Source organism: Dama dama, chromosome 12, assembly GCF_033118175.1.
Source record: "Dama dama isolate Ldn47 chromosome 12, ASM3311817v1, whole genome shotgun sequence".
NCBI classification, from domain to species: Eukaryota; Metazoa; Chordata; class Mammalia; order Artiodactyla; family Cervidae; genus Dama; species Dama dama.
In genome coordinates this window covers 24,810,029-24,826,667 of record NC_083692.1, presented here as the reverse complement: position 1 = coordinate 24,826,667, position 16,639 = coordinate 24,810,029, and the positions used below count along the sequence as shown (strand labels likewise).

The 16,639-nt window shown below is 34.2% G+C and overlaps 1 protein-coding gene across 3 annotated transcripts in view; it reads left to right on the top strand.

Annotated features, from left to right (window-relative positions):
* GPHN (gephyrin) overlaps nucleotides 1–16,639 on the top strand; it is a 531,607-nt gene that overhangs the window by 189,648 nt on the left and 325,320 nt on the right. For all 3 annotated transcript variants that reach the window (XM_061156856.1, XM_061156854.1, XM_061156855.1), the window contains exon 3: nucleotides 2,391–2,448. In XM_061156856.1, the coding sequence (XP_061012839.1) occupies nucleotides 2,391–2,448 (58 nt within the window). The remainder of the gene's footprint in view (nucleotides 1–2,390; nucleotides 2,449–16,639) is intronic.

The following is a 16,639-nucleotide window of genomic DNA, read 5'->3' as shown; positions in this document are numbered from 1 at the left end:
TCAGCAATGAACAATCTGAAGAGCAAATTAAAAACTACTCCATTTAAAATAGCATCTAAAAATAAAGATAGACCTATAGACCAATAGTATAAAATTAAGGATCCAGAAATAAACCTGTATCCATGGAAAACTGACTTTAGACAAAGGTGCTGAGTCAAAGCTGTGAGAACAGCTTTCGGAAAGAAATGGTACTAAGTGATTGGATTTCCACATGGAAAATAATTAACTTAAAATCATATCTCGTGCCATATACAAACATTAACTCAAAATGGATCAGTACCCTAAATAGAAGCACTAAAATAATAAAACACTTTCAAGAAAATATAGTAATAAACCTTCAAGACATTGGATTTGGCAATGGATTCTTATGCATTACACCAGGAAGGTGAGCAATGAAAGAAAAAAGTACATAAACTGGACTTCACCAAAATTAAAAGTTTTTGTGCATCAAAGTCTATTATCAAGAAAGTAAAAGACAACCTACAGAATGAGAGAAAATATCTGGAAATAATATCTTAGATAAGGGTTTAATATCCAGAATGTATATATACAGCTTACCAGCAAAAAGAAAACCCGATTTAAAAATTGTCAGAGCACTTGAATCGTTATTTCTTTAGATAAGAGACACATGTGGCCAGTAAGAATATGAAAAGATACTTTATACCCATTAGGGTAGCCATTAAAAAAATAGAATAACAAGTATTGATGAGGATGTGGATAAATTGGAACCCTCATGCATTCTTGGTGGTAGTGTATCAATAAAATCTGTACAGTCACTTCAGAAAACTGGTGGTCTTTCAGATGCTAAACTTGGAATTACTATATGATTGAGCAGTTCCACCTCCTAGGTAAATATCCAAAAGAACTGGAAAGAGAGATTCAGATAGTGTATGCTAATGTTTATTGCAGTATTGTTTACAGTAGCCAGAAAATTGAAGCCATCTAAGTTTCCATTAACAGATGAATGGATAAATAAATATGGTATATACATACAGTGGAAATTATACGGTCATAAAAAAGGAATGAAGTTCTGATACGGTGCTACAGTGTGGATAAAGCTTGAAAACTAGACACAGTGACATTTTCCAGACACAAAAGGACAAATATTGTATGGTTTCTCTTTGTGAGTTTCCTAGAGTAGTCAAATTCGTAAAGACAAAGTTGGTTAGTAGTTACAGGGAAATGGGGGTAGGGGAAAATGAGAAGTTATTCCTTAATGATTATAGAGTTTCTGGGTTTTTTTTTTTTTTTTTTTATATAGAGTTTCTGTTTATGGGATGGGTAAGTTTTAGGAATAGTACTGATGGTTGCTCATCATTTATCATTTAATTGTACACTTAAAAATGGTTAAAATGTCAAATTACAATATTTACAATAAAATAAAAGGAAAACAAAAGCTAGTTGACCATAAATGTGATATTTGTTTCCAGACTTTCAGTTGTACTCTATTGCTTTGTATGTGTATTATTATGCCAGCTCCACGTTGTCTTAATTATTGTAGCTCTTTAGTAACTTGATATCAGAAAATATAAATCCTCCAACTTTCATCTTTTCAAGATTGTTTGATTATTCTGTGTCCCTTAAATTGTCATATGAATTTAAAAAATCTGCTTATCAATTTTTGGAAGATAAGACTGCTTATCTTAAGCCCCATCTGCCATTTCTAGTTGTGAGACTTTCAAAAACTGCTTGTCTCATTTTTTCATAATCCTTATTATAATTTATTAGAGTTAAATGAGAAAATAAACATGTAAAACCTGACGATTGAATGTTTGGCGTATAGTAAATACTCAGTATACTACTAACTGTAATATTATTGCTCGAACTACCACTGTTACAGCCAATATAATACTTTCACATATTGACTAGAGTAAGTTAATTATTCTACTGCTACTTCTAGCATAGTCTTTCTTTGAGTCAGGAAAGCAGCACGTTGTAAGGGAAATAACATGAAATTTGGAATCAGTCTACCTGAGTGCAGTGCTATAGAATACTGATGGTATGTTGAATTGATAAGTATTTTAAACCTAGCTGTGTTTCATGATGCCATGAAAACAGAAACGTCAGATACTGTTCTTGATACGTCTTAGTTGTGACAGAATCTGTTAATCAAAGTGGCAGTTTGAGCATCATAAAAACCATCAATAAGAGAAACTTAATTATGATTAAAAATCTAACTTACGTTTCCTCCTTCAGTAGTCATTTATTATCTGTCTTTTTAAACAACTGTATGGAAAACCTGAGCACAAAATGGTTGTTTTCTCCTCCATAGTTATTGGGGTGGGTAATGGGCAATTACTGGTGGCACTCTGCTGCTAATAACAAAAATAGTCCATATTTTTTAATACACTGTTGCCGGTTTTGAGAATATTTTTCTCTCCTAATTTCAGGTTGGGTGGGACTATATCAGCATACAAGATAGTACCAGATGAAATAGAAGAAATCAAGGTATAGTATGGCATTTTTCACCTCTACAAAAACTTAGTATCTTGGCGGGAAGGTGGGCAATAAATTGTCTTTTCTTTATACTATTGAATCTTTACCTGTGTTGGGATATCATTTAACTCCCAGTTATTCTGTTTGAATTAAAATATGCGTATCAGATAATCATCGTCCGATTTCATCTACCATCATCAATACATGGTAGGAAAGTCAAAAAAGGAACCCTTTCTTGTAAAACTCATTGAAAATTTACTTAAGAAAGCACTGTATATAAACATTATTTTGCATAAAGTATTTCTTTATCATTTTAATTTCTTTTTCCTATAGTCTCTCACCCATTGTAAATATTAGTCTTCTAATAAATTTTACTGGCTCCTTTGATAACATAGTAGGCCAGTTTCAATTTAAAATTAACAGTACAATAACTGAAAAATTGACCTTACTCTTTGAATATTACAGCATAGTCACATTTTTCTGTCTTTACATTTTACTAAATTCTGTGGAATGTTAGTATTCTAGCATAACATGTGGCCCTTCTCTAAAAGCAGTTTAAAATCTAATGAGAACTGAACTTACTATCTTTTCCATGAATAAAATTTAACAACTGGATAACAGTAGTCAAGGATAAACAAGACTGAGTTAAACTGTTAACAATGACATGTAAAGATTTTAACAAATTGTTAACTTTGATTTGATCACACTTTTCTAAATCAATTTCAAAAATAAATTCAAGCTGTTAGTAAATAGTTCTTTAATTGGTTACATTATTTTTAAATAAGTTGAATTCATTAATCTTTATGTTCTTTATGAACATAAAGTGTTCAGTATCTCAGGTGTCTTGTATGGGCAACATCAGGAATTAATACCATGGTTATATTCTAGCAGAAAGTTGGGGAGAAAAGTCAGGCATGTAAAGAGACTCTTTCCAACTTGATATAAATTCATAAAATAGTTTAGCTGGGAAGAACCTTAAGTCTAATCCAGATCTCATTTTTCAGAAGATAAAATGGGAATTAATAAAACTGAGCTTGTTGAAATTAATTTTTTGTGATGCTTAAAGGTGCTCTTATAATTGCAATATGTGTTAAATGATAAAGGTGAAGAAAATATTCTATGGAGTATATAGGTAGGACACTTATTCAAAAAGATAATCAGCAAGGCATTTGTGAAATTATAAACAGGAGATAATATGACACCAGATCATAGGGTATAAAATGAAGACTGTTGAGATGTAGGACTGGCATTGAACCTTTATGCCATGTTAAGAAACTGAAAACTATCGGGTGCCATTATGTGATTTTAAGAAAGAAATTGGCATAATCAGGGTGATGATTTTATTTTAATGAATGAAAGATCTTATTTCAGTGGAGAAGAGGAGGTTCCATTTATAAGGAAGGAAACCAGATTGCAGGAATATAGGCAGTGATTGAGACTTGAACTGAAGCATGACCATGAGGTTGAAGAAAATGAACCCATATTCAAGAAATATTATTTAAGAAAATAGAATCAACAATACTTGGTGATTTATTGAATATTTAAGGGAAAGTGGAAAGATTGACTCAGGTTTCTGATTTGGGAAGCTAAGTAGATTGTGTTGCTGTTAATTTAAAGAGGAGAGGAAAAAGGAATGTTTGAGAGGAAGTGAGGTAAGTTTTGGTCTTACTGAATTTGAGATTCCTCTTAAGTAACCTTATGTTAATCAGCCTGTAATTCAAAAGAAAGATAATTCCATCTTTCAGTTCATACTGAGATTTGTCATTATACGAAAGTTAGTTGAGCCATGCTACTAAATGGAATTACCTAAAAGAGTTATATGAGATCTTAATAGTGGACCAAAATTGTTGCTTTGGGGAAGGTCCATCCTAGAAACAGAAGATAAATATGCTCTTTTATTAGTTTAATTAATAAGCAGAAATGTTGCCTATTTTTAGTAGTGACTTTTTCTCTAAAAGAGTAGTTTTTTATTATGATTTTTTTTACTTCTAGAATTATGACAGTTATTCCTCAAGAGATACCTTGGGGAAAAGAAGCATGATTCATAGATGACATATAAGTGATTTTTTTCCCCATCAGTTCCTGTTATTACATCTAAAACAACTTCAGAGCATTTGAGGCCCGAGGCATAAAAAAATGTGAAACTGATTCTTCCTTTCAAAAGTGTTGGAAGAAAAATTGTCATAAAATATCTTGTCAGCATTTGTTGGCAGCATTAGTATTTTCAGCTAATATCATTTTGTTTTGGTTAGAGGTAATGTGAAACATCTGGTTGTAATGTTTATTTTATTTGGTTAATATATGAGTAATTTAAAACTATCTAAATAGTACAATTTCATTTAAATTTGAAATATACTCTCCATAGTATACCATGTATAAATAAATATGCATCTGTATGAAAAATGAAATGTTAGTTCCTCAGTTGTGTCCAACTCTTTGCAAGCCCATGAACTGTGGCTCACCAGGCTCCTCTGTCCTTGGAATTTTTTAGGCAAAAATACTGGAGTAGTTAGCTATTGCCTTCTCCAAGGGATCTTCCCAACCCAGGGTTCAAACCTGGGTCTCCCACATTGCAGGCAGATTCTTTACCTCTGAGCCACCATCTGTATATTTACTCTTAAAAGTTTTTGATTGGTTGATGAAGCTAATTCAATTTTTGTCAGATGTGGTAGTCTTTTACAATGTTTCTAGCACCTGAAATCATTATTTAGTTCATACATAGTTTGAATTAAGCATATTTATTAATTATAGTAAATCACCTCAGAGTGAATAGATGCTTGGCCAAAGTCTTAAGGGATAAAGAGCAAATACATTCTTGGCCCAATTACAACCATCTCTTCCACCCAATATTCTGAATTTTTATCATTATCCGTTCCTTGCTTTTATTTAGTTTTACTATATATGTATACATCCATAAATATTATAATTTATTTTTGTTTCTCTTTGAACTTTATATGAATTGAATACAATCTATTGTGCCTTGCTTCTGTTTTTCAATGCTATGAGATTCATCATATTGTTGTTTACAGCTAAAGTTTTAGGGGGACTGTATTTGTTTTGTTTTATTTTTTGCTGTAAAATAGTACATTGTGCCACAAATTATTGAGACCTCCTTCTGTTGATGGACATTCAACTTATTTCCACTTGGAACTATTAAGAAAAGTGTTGCTACAATAGTCTTATAAAAATATATGTAAGAGTTTCTCTGAAGTATACACAGAGGAATGAAATTCCTGAGTTTCAGTAATATATAGTTTCTGGATGAAATCACAAACTGTTTTCTAAGGTAGTTATGCCAAATTATATTGCCAGTTGGGTGAATTTATTTAAAATAGAGATATTTAAATATTAACTTTAATCCATTTGTAATTTATGTGTATAAATTTATTTTTATTTATAAACAGAATCACTAAACTTTTATAATATTTTCCAAATGAATCTGTTTTTGTGTGTAAAAGAACCATATTGGTTATAGATGATTTATCATCCATCATAATGTCTTCAGTTCTGCCAACAGGCAGAAAGCATGAGGAAGTGATCACTCCAGTTCAGTCAGAAATTTCGCTGGGTTAGAACTCGATTGAGAACACGGTGGGTTTTCATCCATTCCTTCCTGTCACTGTAGGAGACTTAGCGTTAATAATATTACATTCTAGCCTGACTCTCTTGCCTCCAGCCTAAACAATATAAGCCTCAAACACTGGCATATATCTTGAAGTGGGAAGTTTCATTGTTCTTTGGTTAGGCTTACTTCCCTGGCAGATCTTTCTTAAGTACCATGAAGAATGCAAAAGATTGTCCTCCGCCTTTCAGTAGGTTTTTGTCTAACCTTACGGACTTGTGCACAGCACTGCAATCCACAGTTGCTCCCAGGGAAAAAACAACCATTTGTTTAAGTCAATTCAGGTTTCCAATTTCTAAATGTCTAATAGCTTTCTGGTTTCTTTAAATCCCAACAAAAGTTCTCTGCCTGGAAAAGCTGATGGGCAGCCCTGTGACCAAAATCAGCAAATAGCACCAGTGGAGATAGGTGGATGGTAGGAAAAGCCAGAGATTATTTTCACTTAGAAAAGTTTCCTCATTTCTAGAATTTTATTTTGTCTAGTTTATTGGTCTGAAGCTCCTTACTGTCTATAAAAGTAGGATTTTTGTAATTATTTGATTCTACTCATTATGGTGTTAAGTATTGACCTGCTGTGATCTACTGCACTCTACCCAAAAGCAGAATGCTTACATTGTACTTTTAAATGATTATTGCTAGGGTATAGAAAATCTGTTTGTTTGCTGAATGAATCCTTTAACTACTTTTTATGAAACACTATTATTGTATCTAGTAGTTTTTCAGTTTACTGATTTATATGAACTTTAGTAACATGAGCTCACAAAATCAAATCATTTTGCCATTATATCTACTACTGTGGGCAAGAATCCCCTAGAAGAAATGGAGTAGCCGTCATAGTCAACAGAAGAGTCCAAAATTTAGTACTTGGGTGCAATCTCAAACAACAGAATGGTTTCTGTTTGTTCATTTCCAAGGCAAACCATTCTGTATCACAGTAATGCTGAAGAAGCTGAACGATTCTATGAACACCTAAAAGACCTTCTAGAACTAACGCCCAGAAAAGATGTCCTTTTCATTATAAGGGACTGGAATGCAAAAATAGGAAGTTGAGAAATACCTGAGGTAACAGGGAAATTTGGCTTTGGAGTACACAATGAAGCAGGGCAAAGACTAATAGAGTTCTGTCAAAAGAAGGCATTGGTCATAGCAAACACCCTCTTCCAGCAACACAAGAGAAGACTCTACACATAGACATCATCAGATGGTCAACACCGAAATCAAATTGATTATATTCTTTGCAGCCAAAGATGGAGAGGCTCTATACAGTCAGCAAAAACAAGACCGGGAGCTGATGGTGGCTCAGATCATGAATTCCTTATTGCCAATTTCAGACTTAAATTGAAGAAAGTATGGAAAACCACTAGACCATTCAGGTATGACCTAAATCAAATCCCTTATGACTATACAGTGGAAGCGACACATTCAAGGGACTAGATCTGATAGACAGAGGGCCTGATGAACTATGGACAGAGGTTCATGACGTTGTACAGGAGACAGGGATCAAGACCATACCAAGGAAAAGAAAGGCAAAATGGTTGTCCGAGGAAGCCTTACAAATAGCTGTGAAAAAAAAAAAAGAAGTGAAAGGCAAATGAGAAAAGGAAAGATATACCCATTTGAATGCAGAGTTCCAAAGAACAGCAAGGAGAAATAAGAAAGCCTTCCTCAGTGATCAATGCAGAGAAATGGAGGAAAACAATAGAATGGGAAAGACTATAAATCCCTTTAAGAAAATTAGAGATACCAAGGGAACATTTCATGCAAAGATGGGCACAATAAAGGACAGAAATGGTATGGTTCTAACAGAAGCAGAAGATATTAAGAAGAGGTGGCAAGAATACACAAAGAACTATACAAAAAGGATCTTCACGACCCAGATAATAGCGATGGTATGATCACTCACCTAGAGCCTGATATCCTGGAATGCAAAGTCAAGTGGGCCTTAGGAAGCATCACTATGAACAAAGCTAGTGGAGATGATGGAATTCCAGTTGAGCTATTTCAAATCCTAGAAGATGATGCTGTGAAAATGCTGCACTCAGTATGCCAGCAAATTTGGAAAACTCAATATTGACCACAGGACTGGAAAAGGTCAATTTTCATTCCAGTTCGAAAGAAAGACAATGCCAAAGAATGTTCAGACTGCCGCACAATTGCACTCATCTCACACACTAGTAAAGTAATGCTCAAAATTCTTCAAGTCAGGCTTCAACAGTACATGAACCATGAACTTCCAGATGTTTTCAAGCTGGATATAGAAAAGGCAGAGGAATTAGAGATCAAATTGCCAGCATCCATTGAATCATTGAAAAAGCAAGAGAGTTCCAGAAAAACATGTACTTCTGCTTTATTGACTGTGCCAAATTCTGTGACTATGTGGATCACCACAAACTGTGGAAAATACTGAAAGAGATGGGAATACTAGACCACCTTACCTGCCTCCTGAGAAATCTGTATGCAGGCCAGGAAGCAACAGTTAGAACTGGACATGGAACAACAGACAGGTTCCAAATCGGAAAAGGAGTACATCAAGGCTGTATATTGTCACCCTGCTTATTTAACTTATATGCAGAGTACATCATGAGAAACACTGGGCTGGAGGAAGGACAAGCTGTAATCAGGATTGCCTGGAGAAATATCACTAACCTCAGATTTGCAGATGACACCCCCATTATGGCAGACAGCGAAGAGGAACTAAAGAGCCTCTTGATGAAAGTGAAAGAGGAGAGTGAAAAAGTTGGCTTAAAACTCAACATTCACAAAACTAAGATCATGGCATCTAGTCCCAATATTTCATGGCAAATAGATGGGGAAACAGTGAAAACAGTGACAGACTTTATTTTCTTAGGCTCCAAAATCACTGCATGTGATAACTGCAGCCATGAAATTAAAAGACGCTTGCTCCTTTGAAGAAGAGTTATGGCCAATCTAGACCACATATTAAAAAGCAGAGACATTACTTTGCCAACAAAGGTCCATCTTGTTAAGGCTATGGTTTTTCCAATAGTCATGTAAGGATATGAGAGTTGGTCCATAAAAATTGCCGAGCTCTGAAGAATTGATGCTCTTGAACTGTGGTGTTCGAGAAGACTCTTGAGAGTCCCTTGGACTGCAAGGAGATCATACCAGTCAATCCTACAGGAAATCAATCCTGAATAGTTATTGGAAGGACTGATGCTGAAGCTCCAATACGCTGGCCACCTGGTGTGACTCCTTAGAAAAGACCCTGAAGCTGGGAAAGATTGAAGGCAGGAGGAGAAGGGGACAACAGAGGATGAGATGGTTGGATTGCATCAGCAACTCAATAGACATGAGTTTGAGTAAACTCCAGAAGTTGGTAATGGATAGGGAGGCCTGGCGTGCTTTAGTCCATGGGTCGCAAAGAGTCGGACATGACTGAGCGACTGAACTGAACTGAACTGGTTGTTTAACGATCAGTGTCTCAAACACTGTGTCAGTTGCTTTAAAACTACTAACTGATTTTAATCCTCATAACAAACATATGAAGTGGGTATTCTTCTTGTTCCTATTCATAAGTGAGAAAGATGAGACAAAAGCATTAAGAATGTCCAAGGTCACACAGCAAATATTGTGGAAGTCAGATTCAGACCCAGAGTCCAGATTCTTTTATGATAATGAGCATTAGTAGTAGTGTAGATACAACACATTGTTTATATGATCTTCCTACGTGAATATAGCAAACTGACTTAGGAAATGTTTACTTCAATATGTGTTAGTTTCTGATACCCCTTTTCTTACTTGGATTGATGTTCTTAAATTTCTTTAAATCTCTGATTTACCCATTCATTCATTCAATAATAATTTATTTGGCATTTGTTTCTTCTGTATTTAAACTTGGTTATCTCATCCAGTTTCATAGCTTTTGTGTGGGTTCTTTTTTCTAAAATACACTTTTTAATGATGTATAATATTTTATACGAGTTGTACATAAAAGACATAAAATCATAAATATAAAGCTTGTTTAATTATGACAGATAACACATCTGAATAACCACCACAGATAAAGAGAATATCACAACATCACAGAAATCTCTTGATACTCACTTCCAATCATTACACCTTACCTCTTCTTCAAAGGTAATTACTGTCGTCTGACTTCTATCACCGTGAATTATTTTACCTGTATAGCAATGGTTAACTGTTGTGTTTTTGTTATATTGAATATACACTTTAGTTATCCATTCTTATGATGAAGGCTATTTGGGTAATTTCCAGGTAGCAGCTGTTATAAATAATGCTGTCATAAACAGTCTTGAATATGTCTTAATGTACATATGTATACATAATCTCATTAGGTATACACTTAGTAGACAAGCTAGGTATGATCTAGAGGTACTGGATCATAGGGTATATAAATGAATAATTTTACTTGATTCTGCCATTTTCCCAAATACATGATGAATTTATATTCTCTTCAGCATTTAGGGGGCTTCCCTGGGGTCACAGGCATTAAAAAAAAACCCTGCAATGTGGGAGACTACTGGAGAATTCCAGTTAACTTCATATTCTCACTAACATTTAGTATTGTCAGTCTTTTCATTTTAACCATTTCAGAGATTGACCAAAAATGATTTAAATATATGTATTTCTCTGATTGCTAATGATGTTGAGCACATTTTCATATGTTTATTGGCCATTTGGATATCCTCTTTTGTGAAGTGACTGTTGATGTGTTTCATGTTTTAAAACTTAGGGTAAATGTGTTTTCTTATTTATTAGTAGGCATTCCTTGTATATTCTGTATGAGTCCTTTGTTTGGTATATGTATTGCACATATATTCTCATACTCTGTTGCTTCCCTTTTTACTCTCTTAAAAGTCTCTCTGATTAATAGAAATTACTTTAATGTAAGTCAGTTATAATTAGTAAATATTTGTGGATTAAATGAATGATCCTAAAGACATTTAATGTCTGGTACAAGGGACAGTCTTATTCATTATAAAATGTAGTTTTTCTATTTAATATATATTAACAATTCTTTAGAGCACAGAAGAAACAGTGACTAATTCTGGCTTAGAGAGTAAAGAATATCTTCAAGCAGAACAGAATGAGAAGGCTTCTGTAGCAAAAACACACAATGTGAGCAAAGACACTACTGAGTCAGCAGTGTTTTTGAGAAAAGCAAGTGTGTTTAAAGTCAAGGGATCATTAAAAATAACTTTAGGAGATGACTCTGGAATGTTCGGTTGTAGTCACATTGTAAATTACTTGTATGTCTTAGGGAGGGAAGCTTTCAAAGATTTTGAAACAAAGACATTTTCAGGTATATTTCAAAGAGTTTACTATCCTTACCAAAATAAACTGGAAGGTGGCACAGAGGCAGAACACTTAGGATGCTCTATACCAATCTAGATGAATGGCGATAAAGGGAAGGCTCATGTTTTTGCAAGAGTCATGCAAAGTGTGGGAGGTACACCACAGTGTTTAATAAAACAGACTCTGTCTTAATTGGATTGTAACCATATCTTAACCATTCTGTGCTTCCCTTAAAATACGGGTAAAACAAACCTACCTTTGTTGGGTTAAAAAACCTGCTCTTGTTATTGTAAGGATAAAATGTTTATAAAGTACACAGTGCCTGCCACATGGTAAACACATAGTAAATGACACCTGTGTGGTATGATCCATGTAGACTTGAGAAGTGAGGAGTACAAATAGATCAATTTAGGTTTTAAGCTTAGGCAACTTCATAGAAAATAATGCCAATCCCTGAGCTAAGGAATTAAATGGAAAAAAAATATATTTAGGAGGAATAAAGAATGTTGAGGATCTTTAAGGTATATGGATAAAGAACATAAAACTGAAAATTTATTCATCTTCCAATCCGATCAGTTTAGTGTTTTTGTCTGGTTTGTTCACTGTTGATGATTTCCACCTCTCTTTTTTTCCTGGTAATGTTCCCTTAACTGAGACACTTTTTCCTGTTACCTTGTCTTCAGAATAAGGACATCCCAGAGAAATTATGGAAAAAAACACATTTTAAAATATCAGAGATATCAAATTGCTGCAGGTTTTCTCTCTACCATATTTCTGATCATTTAGTCCCTTAAGAAAAAACAGACCTAGCCTTACCATTGTGCAGTGTGGAGTAGGTAATTTTCCTCTCAAAATCAGAACAATCTGCTCCAATAAAAGGAACAGTTCTTGGCTCTCTTTGAAAAGATGGTTTAAACCTACCTCTCTTTCTGCTATTTTTTGCAGCCTATAGATAGAACAATGTTCTATTGTTTCTGTTACTAATTATTACATAATATCTCTACACAGACATCTTGGCAAAAATTCCACCCAAATACTAAATTTAACCTTACTAAAATGAATTTCCTCTGCTATTCTTTACTAATAGATATGTAAATTATATTGTAACATCTTTAAAATATTTTTTACCACTGATGTCCTCATTGAAAACTAAAGCACAGTAATGGTTATTACTATTAAAGTCATTGAAAATCAAACATTTTATATTCCAGTATGGCTAAATATTAGTGAATAAAATTGTTTTGAGATCACTTTTGTTAAGGAGACTTTTAAATAGAATTAAATTAATTACATAATATATGTTATCAGTGTCCAATTATTTACCTACCCTAGCTATAGTCAGGCTGGAATAAAATAAAACCCAGAATTATAAAAGATGTTTTTCATGTTCTCATTTACTTTACTCCCCTTGACAGTGGTCCAGCTTTCAAAGAGTTTCAGTAACTTGCCTGTGGACACAAAGCCAATAAGTTGACAAAAACTGAAACAGGCCCCGAGGTCTGTCTTGCCTGTAAGTCTGTTCCCTTTCTATTACCTTTTCTTCTAACCCAGTGACTTTCAGAAGAAAATTTATAAATAGTGTTGTTAAGAGACATGAAAAACTAAAAGCAGCATAAATATTTATCCATAGGGTTTTAAAATTAAAATATATAGGCTATTTTATGTAGAACTTATTACTGATGGTGACCTTATTAATGATATATTGTCAAACTGAAAAAACAAGTAAATAGCACAAGTATGTGTGGGTTTTATGTACGGAGATTTGTATAGAAGGATGCTTAACAAGTTTTAAATGGGTTATCTCTGGTAAAATGTTGGTGATTTTCAGTCCTTTATACTTTTTTATTTTGATTGAATTATTTTTATCTTTTTTTTTTTAGTAAGTATGTATTTTTAGAATCATAAAAATCACTAAGAATATTCTCATTTAGGGTCCTGAGATTAAAAGTGGAACAAAAATAGGAACAGGTTAAAATACAAAAGTTATTTTTTTACCAACTGTCATTTCCAGAACCTAGTTTGTAATTGTATAGCAGATGATACAAGTAAAACTTCTCTCACATAGCCATTTCTTTTTGCATATTGCCTATTCCACAATAGGGAATAGAATGGCTTTAAATGCCAGACTCATAGAGGAGGTACTAAATTTTACTGATAAATAAAATAATAGCTGTTTAAACTTAAATTTGAGAGGAAGCTCTATTCCACTATGGCAAATAGCTCCTATTAGAAGACCCTATCTATTTTCACAAAAAATAATTATAAATGCTGGACCAATAAATAAATAACTACTTGAATGCACTGGAGAGTGGCCAAAAGCAAGTAGATTCTGACATTTGGAAGAAAGCCCTAGTTGAGTATTCCATTTTGTAATGCTTAGGACCAGAATAGACCCCAGTTCAGCCTACTTGGCAGCTGAAATCTGCAGGCTTTCTTGCTAGAGAAACAGTGTGGGCAACCACAGCTGCTTTAATGTGAGGGGATACCACGGCACATTGATCAGAATGGCCATCATTAAGAATCTGCAAAGAACAAATGCTCGAGAGGATATGGAGAAAAGGGAACCCTTCTACAGTGTTGGTGGGAATGTAAATTGTTGCAGCCACTATGGAAAACAGCATGGCAGTTCCTCAAGAAACTAAAAATAGAGTTGCTATATAATCCAGCAATCCCACTCCTGGGCATATATCCAGACAAAACTATAATTCAAAAAGATGCATGCACCCTTATGTCCATAGCAGCACTATTCACAACAGCCAATGATGGAAACATCCTAAATGTCCATGGACAGATGAACGGATGAAGAAGGTATTACGTGTGTGTGTGTGTGTACGCACACTCACTCAGTTGTGTCTGACTCTTTGGGACCCCTATGAACTGTAGCCCACGAAGCTCCTCTGTCCATGGAATTTTCCTGCAAGAATGCTAGAGTGGGTTGCCATAACCTGCTCCAGGGCATCTTCCCAACTCAGAGACTGAATCCCACATCTCCTGCATCTCCTGCTTTGCAGGTAGATTCTTTACCACTGAGCCACAGGGAAGCCTGATACATGCATACATACATATACGTACATACAATGGAGTACTATTCAACCATAAAAAGAATGAAATAATGCCATCTATAGCATTCCATGGGTAGACCTAGAGATTATCATAGTAAATGAAGTCAGTCAGAAAGAGAAAGACAAATACCATATGATATCACTTATATGTGGAATCTAAAACATGACACAAATGAACTTATTTATAAAACAGAGACAGATTCACAGATATTGAAAACAAACTTATGATTCACTAAAGAGGAAAGAGGGTGGAGAGGGATAAATTAGGAGCTTAGAATTACCAGATACAAACTACTGTGTGTAAAATAAACAACAGGGTCCTACTGTATAGCTCAGGGAACTATATTCAATATCCTGTAATAAACCATAATGGAAAAGAATTATGAAAATAAAAATGAGCAGGGAAATCCTGGAAAAGATAAAGCCAAACAGAAGAGCCTTACATTCTGTAAATAAGCTCCCTCGGTCTCTGGCTCTCCTCTGCACCATGAATGTACTGAGTGAACTACAAGCACATGGCTAAGGCTAAAGGAATTGAATTAAATTTTGGATTGCCATCACTACAGAGGAGACAGAGTTTTCAGTTTTGTCTACCCAAGTAATCTGCTTAGTGAAATAGAAATAAATCACTATTTTTTGGAGTAATATAAAAAACGTAGTATCTCTTCAAAATATCATTCACCATGTCCAGGATGCAATTCAAAATTATTTAACATATAAAGAAGAAAATATGACCCATTTTCAAGCAAAAACAATCAACTGATATTAACCCAGGATGACCCAGCTATTGGAATTAACAAAGATGGCTAAATCAGCTACTATAACTAGGCTCAATTAGTAAAGGAAAACATGCTTGTAATTGATAAAGAGATATGAAATCTTAGCAGTAAAATAGAGACTATTAGAAAGAACCCAATGAAAATTTTATAACTGTAAAATACAATAGCGAAAAAGTATCCCAAGAGTATCTTTTGATCTTTAATTCAAGGTCCCACATGAGCTAATTTAGGATTGATGACAATAAGATTATGTAATAAATATATAGAGTTATTGAATATCAAATTAAATAAATTTGGCCTTGAAGTACGAAAGTATCAATAGAAACCCTCCAGGCCAGAAGGGAATGGCAGGACGTACTGAAAGTAATGAAAGAGAATAACCTACAACCTAGATTACTGTATCCAGCAAGGATCTCATTCAGATATGAAGGAGAATTCAAAAGCTTTACAGATAAGCAAAAGCTGAGAGAATTCAGCACCACCAAACCAGCTCTTCAACAAATGCTAAAGGATCTTCTCTAGACAGGAAATGCAGAAAAGTTGTATAAACGTGAACCCAAAACAACAAAGTAAATGGCAACGGGACCACACCTATCAATAATTACCCTAAATGTAAATGGGTTGAATGCCCCAACCAAAAGACAAAGATTGGCTGAATGGATACAAAAACAAGACCTCTATATATGCTGTCTACAAGAGACCCACCTCAAAACAAGAGACACATACAGACTAAAGGTGAAGGGCTGGAAAAAGATATTTCATGCAAACGGAGACCAAAAGAAAGCAGGAGTTGCAATACTCATATCAGATAAAATAGACTTTCAAATAAAGGATGTGAAAAGAGACAAAGAAGGACACTACATAATGATCAAAGGATCAATCAAAGAAGAAGATATAACAATTATAAATATATATATGCACCCAACATAGGAGCACTGCAATATGTACGGCAAACACTAACGAGTATGAAAGAGGAAATTAATAGTAACACAATAATAGTGAGAGACTTTAATACCCCACTCACAACTATGGATAGATCAACTAAACAGAAAATTAACAAGGAAACACAAACCTTAAATGACACAATGGACCAGCTAGACCTAATTGATATCTATAGGACATTTCACCCCAAAACAATCAACTTCACCTTTTTCTCAAGTGCACACGGAACCTTCTCCAGAATAGATCACATCCTGGGCCATAAATCTGGTCTTGGAAAATTCAGAAAAATTGAAATCATTCCAGTCATCTTTTCTGACCACAGTGCAGTAAGATTAGATCTCAATTACAGGAAAAAAATTGTTAAAACTTCAAACATATGGAGGCTAAATAACACGCTTCTGAATAACCAACAAATCATAGAAGAAATCAAAAAAGAAATCAAAATATGTATAGAAATGAATGAAAATGAAAACACAACAACCCAAAACCTATGGGACACTGTAAAAGCAGTGCTAAGGGGA